This window comes from Anopheles bellator, chromosome X (assembly GCF_943735745.2).
Source record: "Anopheles bellator chromosome X, idAnoBellAS_SP24_06.2, whole genome shotgun sequence".
NCBI lineage: Eukaryota > Metazoa > Arthropoda > Insecta > Diptera > Culicidae > Anopheles > Anopheles bellator.
Window position 1 is genome coordinate 3,445,572 of NC_071287.1, and position 17,714 is coordinate 3,463,285.

At 48.9% G+C, this 17,714-nt stretch overlaps 5 protein-coding genes across 13 annotated transcripts in view; 4 read left to right on the forward strand and 1 right to left on the reverse strand.

Moving 5' to 3' along the window:
• The window catches only part of LOC131213181 (uridine phosphorylase 1), a 10,295-nt gene extending 4,089 nt beyond the window's left edge, over positions 1 to 6,206 (forward strand). For 3 of the 8 annotated variants that reach the window (XM_058207169.1, XM_058207165.1, XM_058207170.1), the window contains exons 2-7: positions 1,223 to 1,486; positions 1,674 to 1,797; positions 2,180 to 2,317; positions 2,402 to 2,611; positions 2,704 to 2,842; positions 2,920 to 3,647. In XM_058207169.1, the coding sequence (XP_058063152.1) occupies positions 1,398 to 1,486; positions 1,674 to 1,797; positions 2,180 to 2,317; positions 2,402 to 2,611; positions 2,704 to 2,842; positions 2,920 to 3,296 (1,077 nt within the window). In that variant the 5' untranslated portion in view covers positions 1,223 to 1,397 and the 3' untranslated portion in view covers positions 3,297 to 3,647. The other 5 variants (XM_058207166.1, XM_058207168.1, XM_058207171.1 and 2 more) reach the window with 4 other exon arrangements.
• A 495-nt stretch (positions 6,207 to 6,701) lies between these two features.
• LOC131213298 (short-chain dehydrogenase/reductase family 9C member 7-like) lies at positions 6,702 to 8,218 on the forward strand. The gene is made up of 3 exons (XM_058207315.1): positions 6,702 to 6,856; positions 6,919 to 7,130; positions 7,193 to 8,218. The coding sequence occupies exons 1-3, from the start codon at positions 6,702 to 6,704 to the stop codon at positions 7,849 to 7,851; spliced, it is 1,026 nt and encodes a 341-aa protein (XP_058063298.1). The 3' UTR covers positions 7,852 to 8,218.
• Positions 8,219 to 9,297: 1,079 nt separating this feature from the next.
• On the forward strand, positions 9,298 to 10,857 carry LOC131213770 (D-beta-hydroxybutyrate dehydrogenase, mitochondrial-like). Its single transcript, XM_058207887.1, has 4 exons — positions 9,298 to 9,359; positions 9,426 to 9,635; positions 9,698 to 9,909; positions 9,983 to 10,857. Exons 2-4 carry the CDS (start codon positions 9,481 to 9,483, stop codon positions 10,669 to 10,671), a joined length of 1,056 nt encoding a protein of 351 aa, XP_058063870.1. The 5' UTR covers positions 9,298 to 9,359; positions 9,426 to 9,480; the 3' UTR covers positions 10,672 to 10,857.
• Positions 10,858 to 11,028: 171 nt separating this feature from the next.
• Positions 11,029 to 14,334, reverse strand: LOC131213526 (probable serine/threonine-protein kinase DDB_G0280133). Of its 2 annotated transcripts, XM_058207580.1 has the most exons (4): positions 13,758 to 14,334; positions 12,915 to 13,463; positions 12,508 to 12,828; positions 11,029 to 12,435 (listed from the first exon to the last, which is right to left on the reverse strand). In XM_058207580.1, the coding sequence occupies exons 1-4, from the start codon at positions 14,321 to 14,323 to the stop codon at positions 11,487 to 11,489; spliced, it is 2,385 nt and encodes a 794-aa protein (XP_058063563.1). In that variant the 5' UTR covers positions 14,324 to 14,334; the 3' UTR covers positions 11,029 to 11,486. The 2 variants fall into 2 exon arrangements, with proteins under 2 accessions (XP_058063563.1, XP_058063562.1); XM_058207579.1 differs by having other exon boundaries at positions 11,029 to 12,828.
• Positions 14,335 to 15,571: 1,237 nt separating this feature from the next.
• On the forward strand, positions 15,572 to 17,281 carry LOC131213648 (TNF receptor-associated factor 3). Its single transcript, XM_058207731.1, has 4 exons — positions 15,572 to 15,724; positions 15,798 to 16,247; positions 16,325 to 16,831; positions 16,916 to 17,281. Exons 1-4 carry the CDS (start codon positions 15,638 to 15,640, stop codon positions 17,246 to 17,248), a joined length of 1,377 nt encoding a protein of 458 aa, XP_058063714.1. The 5' UTR covers positions 15,572 to 15,637; the 3' UTR covers positions 17,249 to 17,281.
• Positions 17,282 to 17,714: the final 433 nt, after the last annotated feature.

A 17,714-nucleotide genomic window follows, 5' to 3' on the forward strand; every position in this document is an offset into this window, starting at 1 on the left:
CCCCCCCCCCCCCCGCTCTTCAAATGTTTGCGGTGGTTCATATACACATTCACTGAGATACTAATAGTTTACATCGATAAACGAGGTGTGTGTTATGTGCTGGTGCTTAGGACACATGAGGTGGACGACGATGGCTACGATCTGAAAATCTGAGTCGCACCAAAACAGGCCACAGAACCCGGAGAAGTTCTGTGGGGAAGGGAGGGAGAGGAACAATCGAAAAAGGACAATGGCGCTACTTCCGCCCCCACCGTGGTCGTCTTCGGAAGCGGCGGCTCGGATCGGATCGGATCGGATCGGATCACAGTTCACAGGCTCACCGACGACCGACGACACACGCGAGCCGCGGCAATGTGTGGATAGGGACACAGCGGGACCCTGCTGTGCCGGACGCGTGGCCACCTGTGTGTACGGCGGCGGCGACGATCAATAATGTGTTGTCCTTCTTTTTTTTCTCTCTCTTCTCAGTTTGCATCGCGCGCCCTGCCAACTGTCAACTCGCTTGGGGCCGTGCCAAAGAATAAGCTTTGCGGGTAGGGATGGGGTTGAGGGGGGAATCGTATCGGTCTGGGGAAGGCGGCGGAGAATAGACTGGTACTAGAGCCGTGACGGATAGCAAGAGAGCCGGTGGCCCGAAATCCGAGAAAACGCACACTTCGTTGCTCTGTTTTTGTTTACATTCTACGAAAAGCCTTCCATGTTGCGTTGCACATACAATCGTATACATATGTATTTATATATACATTAATTGGTGTGTGTGTGTGTGTGTGAGAGAGAGAGAGGTTGACATTGACGATGGCCGTGCTAGGCATGCGAAACGTGCGCGAAACATATGCCGTGTGACGTCATCCTCTCAGGCGCGCCTCTCGAAGTGCGCCTTATCAAGCAGCGGCTTAGTAGCGGTCCGACTGACGTCGCCTGAACTGTGTGCGATTCCTCACCGTGAATCAAGTTCTGCAATAGCAGCACCCAACACACCTTTCTTCCGTTGCCGTACGACGAACGGTTCACAGTTCACTTAATAATGTGACACGGGGGTTAGGGTACCGCACAGTACGTTTTTAGTGGTCCTCGCATTAGGTAAGCGTAAGGCGAGTGTGCTGTGGATGATCGGTCAGCTGTGCCGGCAAGCAAATCGACCGGACCGGAGCACACTTCCTGTTGCTGCCTTGTTGTTGCCCTGTAAGATACCTAACCTAAATCGAAACTTCATCTTCTCTAGATCACCCCGCGGGGGTGCCGGTTTTAGGTTAACACGTTCCAAGGAACCGAAGGTAGGCTTCGGGCTTCGTTGGTGCACTTTGAAAATCGAGCCTTCGCTCGCGTCCCTGTGTGTGTGCGCGTGTGCTCTATTATTGATATAAAGAACAACAAACAAGGGTGTATCAAATTTAGCAATGGCTGATCAAGTTGATCCGGCGGATAACGATGCTGGAAACAGCAAGGAGGAGGAAGAGGAGTTCCTGAAGGTGCTACGTATGACTAGGTAACTATGGCAGAGTTGACATTCCGTCCTCGAGGGGACAAACACAGGGAAACGGAGAGGTGCTCAGGTTATCGGGGCTTAAGTGATATTTCGTACACAGAAGCTTCCGGCGTTGGGTTTTGGTTTTATTGCCATCAATCGCTTTCCGCTTAATCATTGCTTTTCTGCGCATGTTTGTGTGTTTCAGGTACGACGATGGATCGGTCAAGCTTCGCAATCCCAATATCGAGCTGATGGATCAGGATATTTTGTACCATCTGGCGCTAGGTAGTGGAAGCCATGATCTTCAGGAAATGTTTGGCGATGTGAAGGTAAGCGCGGCGCACGAGCCCCCCGTATCGCATAATGTCGCCTTCCGGATGTTCTCGTAGGTTTCAGGACAGCTGCACGGCGTTCATATTTGATTTTATTGGTTGACGTCGAAACGGAGAGTAACCGATAAACCGTTATCCGAACAGTGTGCCAAGAAATTGAACCTAAACCGTGGCGTAACGATAAGAGCTTAACCCTCTTATCGCCCGATTTTTTTGTTACAACCACGTAGTATCCTGTTATTTTGTGTATCATTACAGAATCGATTGCATGCATGTGATACGGTTGCGTTTTATGTATTCCGGGTTTGGTCCCATAAATTTTGCTCACCGATTCAAGCTTCGAAATTAGTAGTTATCGAGCTATTTAATTTTTTTGCAGTTTGTGTGCATGGGCGGCACGCCGAAGCGGATGGAGACGTTTGCGCATTTCATGATGGACGAATTGAAACTAAAGCTGCCCGCCGGTACCCAGCTGCAAGACATTAGCGCGTTTTCCTATCGCTACTCGATGTACAAGGTTATACGACGGATTAAACCCTCCCCTCCCGTTCCCGTTCCCGCGAGGTAACTAAAATGTGCCCTGTTGCTGCTCGGTTTGTAGGTTGGTCCTGTGCTGTCCGTAAGTCATGGCATGGGGGTCCCGTCGGTCGGCATACTGTTGCACGAACTGATCAAGCTGATGTACCATGCGAAGGTGAAGGATCCACACTTTATCCGCATCGGCACGTGTGGCGGCATCGGTGTAGAGGGTGGAACCGTTGTCGTAACTGACGATGCTTACGACGGTTTGCTGCGGAACAGCTACGAACTGGTACGAACTGCATGATTTTTGTGGTATTCTTTTCAAAGTAGTAGTATAGACGTGACAACGATATTGCTGCATCTTTCTACACCTCTTCTAAGGCCATCCTGGGACAGATTGTACATCGCCCTGCAATCCTTGACAAGAAGCTGGCGCGCGATCTGAAGGCAATGGCAACAGAAGACGATCCGTACGATACGATCATTGGGAAAACAATGTGCACATATGACTTCTACGAAGGTTCGTGTGTCAAAAATTTGGCGCTTAGCTTAGCGATGCGTTTACAGATGGCGAACTCTTTTGCGTTCGTTCCGCAGGTCAAGGGCGGTTAGATGGGGCGTTCTGTGAATTTAGCGAGACCGACAAAATGAAGTACTTAGACCAGTTGCGGGAGTTTGGTATCGTCAACATCGAGATGGAGAGCACCATCTTCGCCGCGCTTACCCACTACGCCGGCATCAAGGCGGCCGTCGTGTGCGTTACGTTGCTCGATCGAATGAAGGGTGACCAGGTGATGGCGCCGAAGGAGGTGATGAACGAGTGGCAGCAGCGCCCCCAGAACCTTGTTTCCCGCTACATTAAGGAGTACGTCCGGAGGACGAAACTTAGTGTGTCATATCCCAAGTTAGTGGGTCCGATTAAGTCACCGCGGCGCTTCAAGCTCGTGCAGCAGGAATCGGAAGCTCACGAGTAAGTAGTAGTAGTGTTTCCGGGCGACTCGGAGGAGCAAGTCAATGACACGGAACTGAAGATGAGAATTCGAGAAGAATGCAAAAGCTACGTTTGGTTTATCCTCTATTCGCACTTACCATAATTAATCGAAATTCCAAATTTTTGTTTACCCGTTCCGTCATTGTGTTCACACTTTAAGTTCTCTTGTTCCAACCAGCCATTCATACTCAGCCACAGTGAGGCTTAAGTGAAGGTAAAAACCACTCTACTACATCTGTTAAATTATTTAACATACCGAGTAAGACTCAGATTGCTGCGAAGCTTGGAGCGTGCCGCTGCGTTTTGTACGTATGGTTTAATGTGCGAATTTGTTTTTTAGATTTGTTTTTAGAACTATTTCCAACCGTCGTGCTTCCATATGAGAAATAGAGTGTTGCAGCCATGGACGGAGCCATGGAGCCAATGGTGAAGCATTCACTCAACCAAAATCTGGATTAGCAGAATGGAATAATAAAATAAATGGAATAGCTAGAATGGCAATGAGAAATGATATGCCAGCCAAAGGAAATTGGAACGTAAAAAACCTTCTTGGATGCACTGTATTTCACAGCATCTTATGATTAAAGTGTTTTGGCGATTTCAACTATTGCACTTATTATCGCAGCAACGATCACAGCGGAACGCTTGCGATTTGTTCCCTTCTAGTATGTCGATTGCTGCACATTTTCTCCCCATGTGTGCGATTCTTCCGCCGCAAGTATCTTCTTCCGAGGAGTGATGCGTAGTAGGCTCCTGTGATGGTTCTATCTGTTTCGAGTCTATGAAGATAACTTCGTAACTATTCCAAAAAACAGTCGCTAACACCTCCCCGATCGAAGGGACGGTCTTCGCATTCTTCGAAGTCGGTTCATCCTTTGCAGTCCGCTTCTTCGACTGGTTTTTCGTTGCGGGTGATTAGGGGTGAATCCAAAGTTGCACCAAATCAACCGACGCAAAAGCTCCATTTTGTTTTGCCTGTATTTCGCCGCTTCCGACATCCCCTGAAGGGTAGGCTTTCGCTCGAACGTGGATCGCGCGGAAAGCTTTCGCATGTCCAATTCTTCGTGCAAATCGTTCCAAACGTTTTTCTTCCTTCGATACCTTCAGCTCGTCTGCTATCTCGGGGTTTTTGATTCGGCGGTCGGCGTTCACCAATTTGTACATGCTTTGGTGGTGCTTATGTCAGTAGGCGCAGTTTTTGGCCGTCCCTAACGTTCTTCCTCTGCCAAGCTACGTGACCGTACAACGTTTAAATTTAGCTGCCCAAAGCTTCACCGTGGAAAATGGTGCAGAGTACACAGAATCCAACTCTTCCTCCTTCTTTTTATTTTGCGTAGGTTTTTTGCCTTTCGAAACGAAACGCGTGTTAACAGCCTAATTACTCCATTCTGTCCATCTTCAACAAAGCACAAAACTTGACATACTCAAACGACGGCCACGTTGCAGCTGAGCATCCAATATGGTGGAAAATTAGGCAGGTGACTTTCAGAAGATGAACAAAGAAAAATCATTTAGGTTGATTCACTAGTGCTACCCTGTGCCCTGATTGTCCGAAACTTTTCATCCTGCCCACGTATATTCGGCCTAGGCAAGCTTCTCGATATTGGCGAATTATTGTCAAACAAAACGTCTGTTATGCCAGCGGTAGCTTGCGGTTGTACTACGACGAGGGCTCACTCATCATGCTGCGCAAATCTTCGACGTGAATGTAGAACAATGATTGATATCACTAAAAAAGCAATGCAATTTGAAAGGTCGCTTCGCGTAGTAGGCATGAAACGAGTACGAAAACAAACATAAACCCCATAGCTGTTATTAAAAATGCATTAGATCGGTACTAGTATAAACGAAAGCATATTATACCAAGGAAATATTACACGCAGTTTGCAGTTGTTAGGTAAGATGAAGAGAGCAGAGAGCCGAGATCTACACAGTTCGTTCGTCCAAACTCGAAAAAAACTAAAGTAAATAAATTGCACAAAATGTTAGCTGAGGGTTTTGAAAATTACATCAAACCTATTCTGTTCGATAACTGCATACAGTAACAATGATTCAATCTCCAATACGTTAAAGGGTGAAAATTGTATGTTTAAACATACATACTGAGTACTGCCGGCGTCCCTCTGCCGGATAGCAAGTCGGATTCGTCGAGACTACTACTGAAGCATCGCATGCTACGGCATGATAACAACGATCTTTTGTCGTTGTGGCGTTTGTGAAAATGCGTTCGGCTATTATGTGTGTTTCAGTTACTGAAGGTACATCGTTGAGGGGACGCAATAAAGGAAAAGTTACCGTTATAAAAACACTGTCTACCTTACCGCTTGTTGTTTAGAAAAAACTAACATACATACTTATATATGACTTGACAGCGATTGTGTAAGATACGAAAAAGACAGGGCAACTTAAGAGTAGAAGTGCATGTTCGGTTCAAGCGAACTGTTCGGAGCAGTTATCGGAGTGGAGAAAAAAAGTCGCTTTCTTTCGGCCGGTTGCCAAAGACTTCATATTGGAGGTATAGATATTTTCCCGACAGACCTACCCAAAAATTTGTATATGTTCAGATAAAATACTGCCGAAAGACTCTTACAATATGTTGGTACTCGAATCTTGTGCGCTGCCCGTTGTATTTTGTTTCATCTTTTAAATCGAACAGAACCGTATCATCAGTAACCTAAACTTTCCTAACATTCAAGTTGACGTCTTTCGCATAGGAACCGATAAATTGGTACGAGGCAATCGAATCATTTGCGGACAAACCACAACCACTTGTAGTACATTGAAAATGTTGTCCGTTGAAATGTTGAAACGAAAGACTAATGGAACATAATATTCATGCATTGGCCTTAATAAAAACTTGTGCGTAACTCTGTTCTGCCAGTTCACACCAGACCAATAAATAGCATGCTGCAACATCAACCAAGCTATGAGTGTATTTTGTGAAGTTACCAACGGACGTAGAGCTATACGTTTCATCGGTTTTTGAAAATCTGTGAAACTGTTCACATAGTGTGTTCACATGATGCATGCATTCTGGATGCTGTAAAACTGTCAGCATAACATAAGCGTTGGGTTGGAGCAAGAAAACCATAACGAATAACTGGAAGCTTGAGAATGTGTGTGTCATTTCACTGTCGCATTCTTTCAGGCCTTCTTATTCATATTTCTTTCCACTTTATTCTCCTCGGCGTCAGCGTGCCAGCTAAACGAACTACATTATTCGCGATCGTGATGCGCACATCTTAGCCGGTGCCAGATTTCGAGAGATTTCGCATAAGTTGTAAACTTGCTGATCTATACGATCATTTCCTGTAATTTTGTGCTTTACCGTAGTTGTTTCCGTTGCTAGAGCTACCGGCGTCTCGTCCGAGCCTGCGTAGGTGAAAAGATGCTGTTCACCGTGCTTTGTGGCTTGGCGTCCTTGGTTGCGGCTATTGCAATTGCCGCAGGCAAATACAGCGTACGCAGAAGCCGAAAAAATGTTATAGCGTCTCTAAACCAACAGCATGTTGTAATAATCACCGGATGCGACTCTGGCCTTGGGTAGGTAACACAAAACATTGGTTGATCTGATTTCCCTGTAACCCACTTTTTCCATGATCCAGCTTCAACCTGGCGCGCACGTGCTTGCAGGCCAGCATGACGGTGATTGCGACATTCGTCAACGACCATTCGGAAGGGCGTAGGAAGCTCATGGAAATGTCTGAATCCGGTGGTCGGCTCATTCCACTTGTACTTGACTTGACCCAGCAATTCGGCATCTGGGATGCGCACGATGCTGTGAGAAATATGTTCGAAACAGAGCTTCGTGACTGTCGTAAGTGGACGGTAGGAGCGGTCTCGTGTCTTACTTGATATCGTCACATTGGCTTTTTGCAGGACTGTACGCGATTGTGAACAACAGCGCCGTGATGTGTTTCGGCGAAGCAGAGTGGCAGTCGGCTGCCATTACCATGAAACAGCTGTCGGTCAATCTGAGTGGTCTGCTGCGGTTTACGATACCCCTTTTGGAAATATTGAGAAAGGACCGTGGCCGGCTGGTAGTCGTCACCAGTCATTGCGGTCAGCAGGCGCTTCCCGGATTGAGCGTTTACTCAGCCACTAAGGCAGCCCTTCGCGCCTGGTGTACCGCTGTGAGAATTGAACTGGCACCCCATCATACGCCGGTGGTCGAGCTTGTGCCCGGCTCGTTTCTGCTTCACTCGAACATTTGTGCCGATCAAGTGGAATTCTTCGACAAAATGTGGTCCAACATGAAGCCCGGGCAACAGCTTTATTACGAGACCTACTTCCGGCAATTCCGTGATTACTTGGCGCCACTGTGTAGATCACGCCCGATCGAACCGTTTCCGGCTGAAGATCCTCTACTGGAATGCATCCATGGCGCACTGTTCGATAAGCAGCCGAAGACGATCTACAAATGCGAATCGTGGCGCTACTGGGTGTACTACACCGCATTCGCTCTCGCGCCGAGCTTTGTGCGCGACAAACTAATCCGCCGTTTTCTAGCTATGCCTGAGTACAGTACTGACAACTAAACACAGTCCGAAGTCTGGCGTATAATTTTCCAGACTGTTGCTGTAACAATTTTACCAATTTTTCATTTTTCTCCTTCAATGTAAGGGTACACGCGCAGCTCTATGCGAATCTTCCATTGTGCAAAGCAATGCAGCTGGTCATCTTTCGACAGGCTTTTGAATAGCTGCGCCGATTTTGGGTTTGCGTCCTGTAACGACTGGTGGTGGGTTCCTTTCAAGCAGGTTTGAATTTTTGAGAACAGGTTCAAGCCCCACTGTGCTAAGTCTGCTCAATGGTGCAGGTGTTCCATAAATGTGACCCGGTTTTTGGCCAAATGGTCCTTGACAGAGTGAGTCGTCGCGTTGTCTTGAATGACCAAGGAGTTTTCTTTCCATCCCTTGGGTCTGTTTTTGTCGCATTCTTTCTTGATTAAAGCCTACATGCTAATTATACCCCAATATTTAAACAATGTTTTTTTTAAATTATTTCGGTTGCTTTTTTAATATTTAAATTTCTTTTTGAAATCACAGGCCGCTCTGAGCGCCTGTCTTCTTCAACGTCTTCCCTCACATCCTTAAAACGTTTGTACACATCAATAACCGTGGCACGGGATTGAAAATCATCTCCGTAAATTCTGTGCAATTTCATAACTTTTTACACATGAGCAAAAATAGCTCACATTTACTCTGTTCAATTCTTTTACTCATCAGTTTTTCGGTGCGAGTAAATTTTTCATCGTAGGTACTCGACGATCCCAACGGGACTATTGCACGCAGGACCGTGACATTTTTATGCGGATGCTAAACTTAAATTAAACTACTGTCTACTGTCTAAACTACTACTACATGAATGTAAAACCCACTACACTATATATGTGAAGTTATGTAACATACAGAGGAAGATTTAGAAAGAAGCAAAGCTTGCAGTTTGCGTACGTTGGGTTTAATTTGCGAATTCGTACATTTTTTTTAAATTTAGGTCATCGTGCTTCCATTTGAAAAATAAAATGTCGCAGCCATGGACGACTAATCAAGGTGGATCATTCATTCAATCGAAGAATCCGAATAACCGAATTAAAAGAATGGAATAACAATATAAATGAAATAGCTTTGATGTGATGAAGTGATATGCTAGCAGCAGACAGATAAGACTAATAACTTGCATGCTGTGTCTGTGAGTGAGTTTGTTAAGTTACCAACGGACGTAGAGTTGTTCATTTCATCGGTTTTTAAAAACGGCACATAAACTGTTCACATAAAGTGTTCACATGATGCATGCATTCTAGATGCTGTAAAACTGTCAGCATAACATAAGCGTTGGGTGGGAGCAAGAAAAACATAACGAATAACTGGATGCTTGAGAATGTGTGTGTCATTTCACTGTCGCTTTCTTTCAGGCCTTCTTATTCATATTTCATTCCGCTTTATTCTCCTCGGCGTCAGCGTGTCAGCTAAACGAACTACATTATTCGCGATCGTAATGCGCACATCTTAGCCGGTGCTAGATTTCGAGAGATTTCGCATAAGTTGTAAACTTGCTGATCTATACGATCATTTCCTGTAATTTTGTGCTTTACCGTTATTGCCGTTTCCAGTTGTCTCCGTTGCTAGAGCTACCGGCATCTCGCCCGAGCCTGCGTAGGTGAAAATATGCTGTTCACCGTGCTCTGTGGCTTGGCGTCTTTGGTTGCGGCTATTGCACTTGCCGCAGGCAAATACAGCGTACGCAGAAGCCGAAAAAATGTTATAGCGTCTTTAAACCAACAGCATGTTGTAATAATCACCGGATGCGACTCTGGCCTTGGGTAGGTAACACAAAACATTGGTTGATCTGATTTCCCTGTAACCTACTTGTTCCATGATCCAGCTTCAACCTGGCGCGCACGTGCTTGCAGGCCAGTATGACGGTGATTGCGACATTCGTCAACGAAAATTCGGAGGGTCGTAGGAAGCTCATGGAAATGTCTGAATCAGGTGGTCGGCTCAAACCACTTGTGCTTGACCTGACCGATACGTTGAGCATCTATACTGCGCAGGACGCCGTGCAACACCTGTTCGAAACAGACCTCCGTGACAGCCGTAAGTGGATAGTGGGAACGATCTCGTGACCGACATGTTTACTTAATGTTGGCGTCACAATGGCTTCTTGCAGAACTGTACGCGATTGTGAACAACAGCGCCGTGATGTGTTTCGGCGAAGCAGAGTGGCAATCGACGGCCCTCATCGCGGAGCAGGTTTCTGTTAATCTTACTGGACCGTTGTTGTTTACCATATCACTGTTGGATATGTTGAGAAAGGACCGTGGCCGGCTGGTAGTCGTCACCAGTCATTGCGGTCAGCAAGCGCTTCCCGGATTGAGCGTTTACTCAGCCACTAAGGCAGCCCTTCACGCCTGGTGTACCGCTGTGAGACTCGAGCTGGCACCCCATCATACGCCGGTGGTTGAGCTTGTGCCCGGCTCGTTTCTGCTTCACTCGAACATCTGTGCCCGTCAAGAACAATTCTTCGACGACATGTGGTCCACCATGACCGTCAGCCAACAAATGTACTATGGTACCTATTTCCAGGAATACCGCGATTACTTGGCGCCACTGTGTAGACCACGTCCGGTTGAACCGTTCCCGTCTGAAGATCCACTACTGGAATGCATCCATGGCGCGCTGTTCGATAAGCGCCCGAAGGCGATCTACAAATGCGAGTCGTGGCGCTACTGGGTGTACTACACCGCATTCGCTTTCACTCCGAGCTTTGTGCGCGACAAACTAATCCGCCGTTTTCTAGCTATGCCTGAGTACAATGGTTCTAATCCGCAGGCGAAGAGAAGCGGCACTCGGAAATGAATCACATGAGGGTGGCACGTAAATGCCCAATTAGTTGATCGTTGCACGTCCCTTAATTATCATCTGCTTTCTTTCACTCCACAAGACTCCACGCAGATGGCTACATTATGCTAAACATTTGAAACTTCGGTACACATTCGTAGCAAGCATTCTGCAATAGCTACTACTTAATAATTGGTATCTCCTAGAGCGGACAGATACGTATTATTACCAACATAAATTGCCGCACTCAAGTTGATGCACTGCCAGAGTTTGAACTGTCGCCTTTTGTTTAGGAACCGATAGATCGGTGTAGCGTAGATGGATAACCTACGAACGAACCGCATAAATATATTTTTAATATAATACCTAGTGCCTAGTATGTTACAATTGAATTTGTATTGGCGCTTCGTTTGCAGTTCCGAGAGAGCAATACATCACCAAGAAATGGCACATCCGTAACCCACGACTTTGCGAAGCGGGCACGCCTGGGTTTACAGGATGCTCCTGTATTACGACGATGCTCCTTTATGCTACAGATTGATGGGAAACAGAGGAAGCAAGTTTTCTCCGTCGCCTTTCCGTACTTATCTATATATTCGCTTAGCTAGAGTGTTGTAAAATATGTATCCCTCGGTATGTTTTCTTTCACCTGGTCGTGTTCTGCTGCAACTAATTTGCAACTCAGGCTAGTATAGATGAGGTGAGAAGTGTAACCGATAAGAGAAAAAATCTTCTCGCAGTAACCGCACCACATGGCAAGCGGTGGGGCAGGTTGATGTCACTTACACGATGTGTTCTGTACATTGGCACTACCGGATCCCGTTTAGCAATGTTTACGTGATCTCGTCTAGCCGCTCGTCGTTTTCCTCGTCCTCCTGCTGTTGCTCTTTGCTGTTCTCATCCAGTAGCACGTACTCTCGCGAGCTGAAACCAAACTTGAGCACGTCCTTCTCGAACAGCTGAAGATAGCGTTTCGGTTCGATCTGCTTGTAGTTGACGAAAGTACCATTAGCAGACTCGAGGTCTATGATGTACGGACGGACGCATTTGCCGGTAGAGCCATCCTCTCGCTCGTTCGCCACCAGCCGGTACTGTATGACTGCGTGTTGCTTCGAACAGGATGGATGATCGATCGGCAGATCGCAAATCTTCCGGTCTCGGCCGATCAAATAGCAACTCTGGCGGTGAATGTAGAGCGTCGGTAACGCCTGGTCGCCTTTGAATGGATACAGGCGCCAGCGGCGCTTCGGTTTGCGTGCCCCCGGCGGCTCCGAGTACATGATGACCACCCCGTTCACCTTGTTTGTCTCCTCCGTCAGCTTTCCGGATAGCGCAAAGTTCGGCTTCTGCTTCTCGACAGCTTGTGGTTCGCCGTCCTCAGCTTCACTATCGCCATTTTTGCCAAACCGTTGCTGTTGGTTCTTCTCCGGGCGATCCACCGCCAGTTTACCTGATTTCGATTGTTCCTGCTCCCCCACTTTGGGCTCTTTCTTAACCTCATCGTGGCCGCCGCTCTGTTTTTCTACCTTTACCATTGGATGACCCTCGGTCTTCACGCCGCCGTCGTGCAGGGATGAACGCGGGGGACTACGCGAAATTTTCCGCTGCAAACGTTCCCCCGGACTGTGGGGCAAACGTTCCAGTCTGCGATCGGTAGCATGCGACGTGGAATGCATTGCTGAACGATTGCCCACCATTGCTCGTCGATGGTCCGTCTCGTGTTGCGATCCGCGCTCTTCGCGATTGGTCCGCGAACCGGACCGGCGTTGTTGTTTTGTGCGGCTAGAACGGTATGGGGAGATTGGACGATCACCACGATGCTGGGACGACTCGTAATTGCGGCGATACTCGTACCCGGCATCGTTTCGGTCGGATCGCCGATCGTCATTTTGTGATGGTGAAGACCGGTGCCGCGGCCTGCCATTTTCCGTGCGTGACACAGCGGATTCATACGGCTCCCTTTGCTTGCGTATGCCGCTGCAGGAACGCTCGCCCGAATAGCGCTCACGATAGTCCCCGTTCGCGGACCGTCGCGGAATGTCCGCCGAACTGTTAGGAGCAGAGTGGCTATACTCTGGAGATTTGTGCCGATACTCGTCTCGGGTTGGTTCTCTCTCGCCGCAGAAACGCTTTCTACCGCTCATTCTCGCTTCCGTCTTGTGGCCTCCGTAGTATCTGCAATGGCGTTTAGTGATGATAAAATGAAATTTGCTCCGCCCGAGTGAATTCTACCAAGGCAAATCACCATCACCAATTCCTACCTGTTGGATCCACCATAGTCCGGACTGTTGCGCTGTTCTCGGTACTCTTTTCCCCCCGGACTATCCCACCGCGAAGCAGCTTGCCGCGCGAAGCGTTCGTCCTTCGCCGGTCGGCTGCGTGCGCTACGCTCCTCCTGTGAGTACCCATGTTCACGGCGGTGATCCGGCCCACGTTGAACTCGACCTTCTCGCTCGTCCCGTGGACCTGACCTTGATCGCCGATGATCTATACGTCGGGAATGGTACGGATGGCGTCCCGATTCGTCGTGCCAACGGTAGTAACTTGCGGCATCGAAGCGCCGTTCATCGGGGCTAGCGGATGAGGGTGTGGACCGGCGTCGTTGGTGATCACTGCTACCCTTCATCGTCACCTCCCGTCCTCCCCGTGGTTCACTTGGTTTGCGCGAACGCTCACCGGAATACCGCGAGAGAGCGGAATAGCGTGTGGAACCGGAATAGTGCCGGTCCGGAGGTTGTCGTCGATACTCGTCCCGGGTTGTTAATCGTTCGTCATAGGCACGCCTTTGGCTTCCGTGCCCTTGAAACCGACTGCAAACGTATGAACGTGTACACAGAGTCAAAAAAATCAAATCGTTCCCTTTGATGGGGGAAGTTTATGAAATATTCACTCCTCAATAAACCCAATCTAATCTAATAAACAGTGTGGTATAATCTAACGGATGTGTTCGATGGTTGGTATGAATTTAAACCTGTTCGCTAAAGCGCAAAAACCAAACCTTTCTGTTGATGTTATCAGTTCATTGATGGTTGATTAGTTGGGTTGATCAGTTGAGTTGATAATGTGTTCTGTGTTTCATTTCATTCCTGCTGTTTAGAGCATACCTTTTCGAATCATCGTACTCGGAGCTTTTGTGCAGGTCAGTATAGTCTGCTTCGCCGCAGCCTCTCAATTGCGACGCTGTACGTCGCTCGTCCTTGAGAATGCGTCCCCGCTCCGGCGATTCATAACGAGGTCGGTACTGCTGTTGTTGGTCGAGATCCTTCGCTGAAGACCGACCACCGACTAGCTCGCCACCTGCTGCTTCATCCTCTTCTTCTTTTCCATCTTTGTTCTCCTCTTCGCTGTTCTCTGAATCGAACGTCTTGCGTTGGCTATCGTCGCTTTCCGTGTCGTCCGTACGGTGATGTTTATGCCGTTTGTGCTTTTTGGCCTTCTTTTGTTTTTTGTGCACCTTACGGTGTTTCCTTTTGCCCGACCGTTTGCGCTCGGCTACCACCAGACCATCGCTGTCGCCGTCGGACATCTCGTCCGTTCTGCGCCGATTCTTGTCGGATTTTCGCTTCACCTCGTTCGGCTCGGGCTGCGACGCGCGCTCGAAAAATTCCACGAACCGGGACACACGGTTCTGCTGGCCCGGGTGCTCGTCCGCCTTTTCGCGTTTGTCCATCTGCAGGTCGATAATGCGATAGCGTCCGCCCTCGTGTTCAATATTGCACCACAACTCAAAGCGCCATACTTTTGCCGCTCGCCATACTTTTTTTTATTCGACTCGCCGTCACTGTATCGCACAAACGTCACTCCATGTTGACTCGCGCAAACGTCAAAACAATTTTACTGGTTCGTAGAATCGAGTTTCTGAATGAAATGCTCGTTGTTGAATTACTCGTACCACTTACGGAACACAAAGCTAGATCATTAAGCGCCGTTAATTAATTCTTCCTGCCACGTACAAAAGCGTCTACTTTATTCATTCAACCAACGAGCCGCTCTCTAAAGATCTGGTACAAGCTGGTATGCCGCTCATGGGCAGGAAAAAGCGCGCGATAGAGAGAAGAGAACCATCAAGGAGAGACAACCATCGATCGACGGACTGTAGCTTCGCAAACATACACATACAACCGCAAAGCGAACGCGCCTACTCAAACTATAACAATAGCTGGTTGGATCAAAAAACTGATTTGTGATATAGGCTGTTCAATAAATCTGAAGAAAAACACAGTTTTGTTACTTGAAATACGCTTTATAACGCCCTATTTGATGATGATGATGATGATGATTATGATTATTATTATAATTGTTTTTTAATTATTAATATTATTATTTTTAATTACTGCCATAAAGCTAGCCAATGTTAGCTAAGACATGAACCAAGTTTGCATTACGGGACGTTACGCGCTGGTTTGCCTTACGTTACCGTTACGCGATACCTTACTCGTAACCTATTGCGGAATAACGAACGAGTTGATCTTCCACCTGTCGCAGCTGCTCTCGGGGCACGGAACAGAAACGGGATGTTTCCCGCATCGGGAAATTAAAAACAAAAGGCTAATTACTAACAACTTGGAACGAAACTTGGATACACGATCGTACGACAGCCTCAACCTCTAGGATGCCATGTCGAAAATTCACGAACTAAGGTTTGAACAGTTTGACCCTCCGCCTCACTCACAATGCCGCCGGACGGATATCGTTGTTTCTGTAGAATCTTCACCAACCACATTGCTACATCCCAAGATTGCTCGCATGCTACACCTATTGCGAGAAGAAGGGTGCCCGATAAGACCGCTTGGGTTGCTATCGTGCTGATTAGATAGCGATAGTGCTGCCGTTCCACGGTCGCTCGTTTCGGCATATTCCGATGAGGGATGAGAGCAGTCTCGTCGGCGTTACACTCCGTTGCGTAGTGGACCGTTTTCGGCCCCCAATTGGGTCATGCAATTTGAATTTGCTCAGCTGACCAGGAGCTGACTAACGCAGGATCATGAGCGACGGATCTGGGCCGCGGGTGCAGTTTACCAAGACCTCCTGCTATCTGTGCAGTGAGTGGCTCAGCGACGATGCCATCGAGGTATGTTCACGTGTCCGCCGCCTATCGTCCGCCGCCTAACATCCACCCCCGTTCGGTGTTCCGTGTTTGCTAGCAACACCTACAAGAGTGCAACCGGGTCCTCGACCTGTGCCCAGAGGGTTGTGGGCTTCTGGTGCTACGAAGAGACCTGGCGTCCCACAAGAACCGCTGTGCCGCTGGATTCAGCGAAGATGGCGAAACAGCTACAGTGAATCACCAACAACCCACCACCACCATCAACCACACCGACACACCCGTTTTCTTGCCCCCGGAGCCTACCATCGTTGGTGGAGAGGTAAACGAGCTACGCCGTATGCTGTTGCAGATGCACCAGGCACTCGGTGAGGAAATGGTGTTGCGCACGGAACTACTGGATCAGGTCCGGCGCCTGAAGCAACGGCTGGAGCTGGCCGACCAGTGGACGGTGAAGGTGAACGAGGCGCTGGTGTCGATGAACAAGCTGGTGAACGAGGAAGCTAACCGCCGCAGCGTTGCTGTCCGGAGTCTCGAGCGCCGGCAAGAGGTAGGCTATCGAGCGAGAGGAATACCCCGCCAGGTCGATCTCGATCTGGACTCTCAGTGGGTTTTTCTTCTTCCCAGCTGCTGGAGGCTTGGCGCCTTGACATTACCACTCGCTTCAACGTGATTGAAAGTAAACCAGGTGTCGTGCGCGAAGGAATCCACGCCAGTGTGGCACCGTCGGATGGCGGCGGGGTCCGTTCGTCGGTGCAAAGTGTCGGCGGCCACCTGGAACAGGAGTGTCCGGAGCTGCAGCGAATGGTGGAGAGCCTGGCCGAGCGGCAGGCTAAGACAGCGTGTCGGGTGCAGGACGCGTTACGACAAACGTTCGAGGGCGAGGAGCGGGTCCAGGTGCTCAGCGGGCAGGTGGAGAAGTACCGTCGCGAAACCTACTACACCAAGCAGCGCCTGGACAGCCTGCAGGCCCAGCTGCTGCACGAGGACAGGCTGAGTGGCATCAGCAGCCAGAATGGGCGTTGTGTCTGGCATATCGGCGGTTTCGAGCAGCGGTTCAGCGAGTCCCAGGAGCACGACACCATGCTGAAGGGGCCCGTGTTTACGCACCAACCGTTCGGCTACGTACTGCAGGTAGGTTGAGGAGCCTGTAGATCCCAGACAGCATACCGCTACATACCTACAAAAGCATAGTACTTTCTTTGTGCTGGCTGGCAGATGGAAGTGAGCTTGTACGGGATCGGGACCTGGCGAGGCCGGAACATGATCGTCGGGCTGACGGTGCTGCGCGGGCCACACGATCCGCTCCTCCAGTGGCCCTGTCGTCTGCCCGGGACGGTGTACCTGCGCGACCAGCCGGACAACGGGGCGACGGCGTGTGACTTCAGCAAGCCGATCCTGGCCAAGCGTCAGAGCCAGCAGCACGATCGCCACCAGTACGTGTACATCCCGCATGCCACCGTGCGCTCGCAGCACTTTCTGCGCGACGACGCCATCTTCCTGGAAGTGGTACTCGACCGCCGGATGCCGGATGGCGACGCCGTCACGTAGCCGCGTGCTGTGGTGGGAAACGTTCAATGCGACCGATCAATAAACGCAGCGGTAGCTTTCATCCTTAAACGCTTTTATTGGAAAGGAATCGTACCATATTTGTGTATGTGTGCCTGTGTGTTTCTGTGGGTGATCGTACAGTTAGAGGTTGGGATTGATGCACGCGCGCGCGCTCCCACACTGTCAACATTCTGATTGTGTTTGGTTCGTTATCGATAAAGCTTTCTCGTTTTGTTTGGGTTTTGTTCATGTCGGTTTCGATCAGTTGATCAGGTTGATGGCCTCTTTGCCAGATAAAGGCGGAGCAATCGAATTTTCGGAACTGCCTCTTTCAAAAAAGGGATTTCCCACAGCTGCTTCCGATGTAAGCAAATACTCGTAAACCATCGCAAACCTAACGGCATCGCATTAACTTCACGTAAAAAAAGGGAAGCTCATTCGCTGCCGCAAAAGGACATACACGCGC

What these genes read in the sequence shown, in the direction of transcription:
- LOC131213648 (XM_058207731.1), top strand. Translation starts at nt 15,638, where the DNA reads ATGAGCGACGGATCTGGGCCGCGGGTGCAGTTTACCAAGACCTCCTGC. An exon ending in TCAGCGACGATGCCATCGAG is followed by an intron (nt 15,725 to 15,797) that starts GTATGTTCACGT and finishes CGTGTTTGCTAG; the next exon opens with CAACACCTACAAGAGTGCAA. An exon ending in GTCTCGAGCGCCGGCAAGAG is followed by an intron (nt 16,248 to 16,324) that starts GTAGGCTATCGA and finishes TCTTCTTCCCAG; the next exon opens with CTGCTGGAGGCTTGGCGCCT.
- LOC131213298 (XM_058207315.1), top strand. Translation starts at nt 6,702, where the DNA reads ATGCTGTTCACCGTGCTTTGTGGCTTGGCGTCCTTGGTTGCGGCTATT. An exon ending in GGATGCGACTCTGGCCTTGG is followed by an intron (nt 6,857 to 6,918) that starts GTAGGTAACACA and finishes TCCATGATCCAG; the next exon opens with CTTCAACCTGGCGCGCACGT. An exon ending in AACAGAGCTTCGTGACTGTC is followed by an intron (nt 7,131 to 7,192) that starts GTAAGTGGACGG and finishes GGCTTTTTGCAG; the next exon opens with GACTGTACGCGATTGTGAAC.
- LOC131213770 (XM_058207887.1), top strand. Translation starts at nt 9,481, where the DNA reads ATGCTGTTCACCGTGCTCTGTGGCTTGGCGTCTTTGGTTGCGGCTATT. An exon ending in GGATGCGACTCTGGCCTTGG is followed by an intron (nt 9,636 to 9,697) that starts GTAGGTAACACA and finishes TCCATGATCCAG; the next exon opens with CTTCAACCTGGCGCGCACGT. An exon ending in AACAGACCTCCGTGACAGCC is followed by an intron (nt 9,910 to 9,982) that starts GTAAGTGGATAG and finishes GGCTTCTTGCAG; the next exon opens with AACTGTACGCGATTGTGAAC.
- LOC131213526 (XM_058207579.1), bottom strand. Translation starts at nt 14,323, where the DNA reads ATGGACAAACGCGAAAAGGCGGACGAGCACCCGGGCCAGCAGAACCGT. An exon ending in GAGTACGATGATTCGAAAAG is followed by an intron (nt 13,464 to 13,757) that starts GTATGCTCTAAA and finishes ATACGTTTGCAG; the next exon opens with TCGGTTTCAAGGGCACGGAA. An exon ending in GACTATGGTGGATCCAACAG is followed by an intron (nt 12,829 to 12,914) that starts GTAGGAATTGGT and finishes ACGCCATTGCAG; the next exon opens with ATACTACGGAGGCCACAAGA.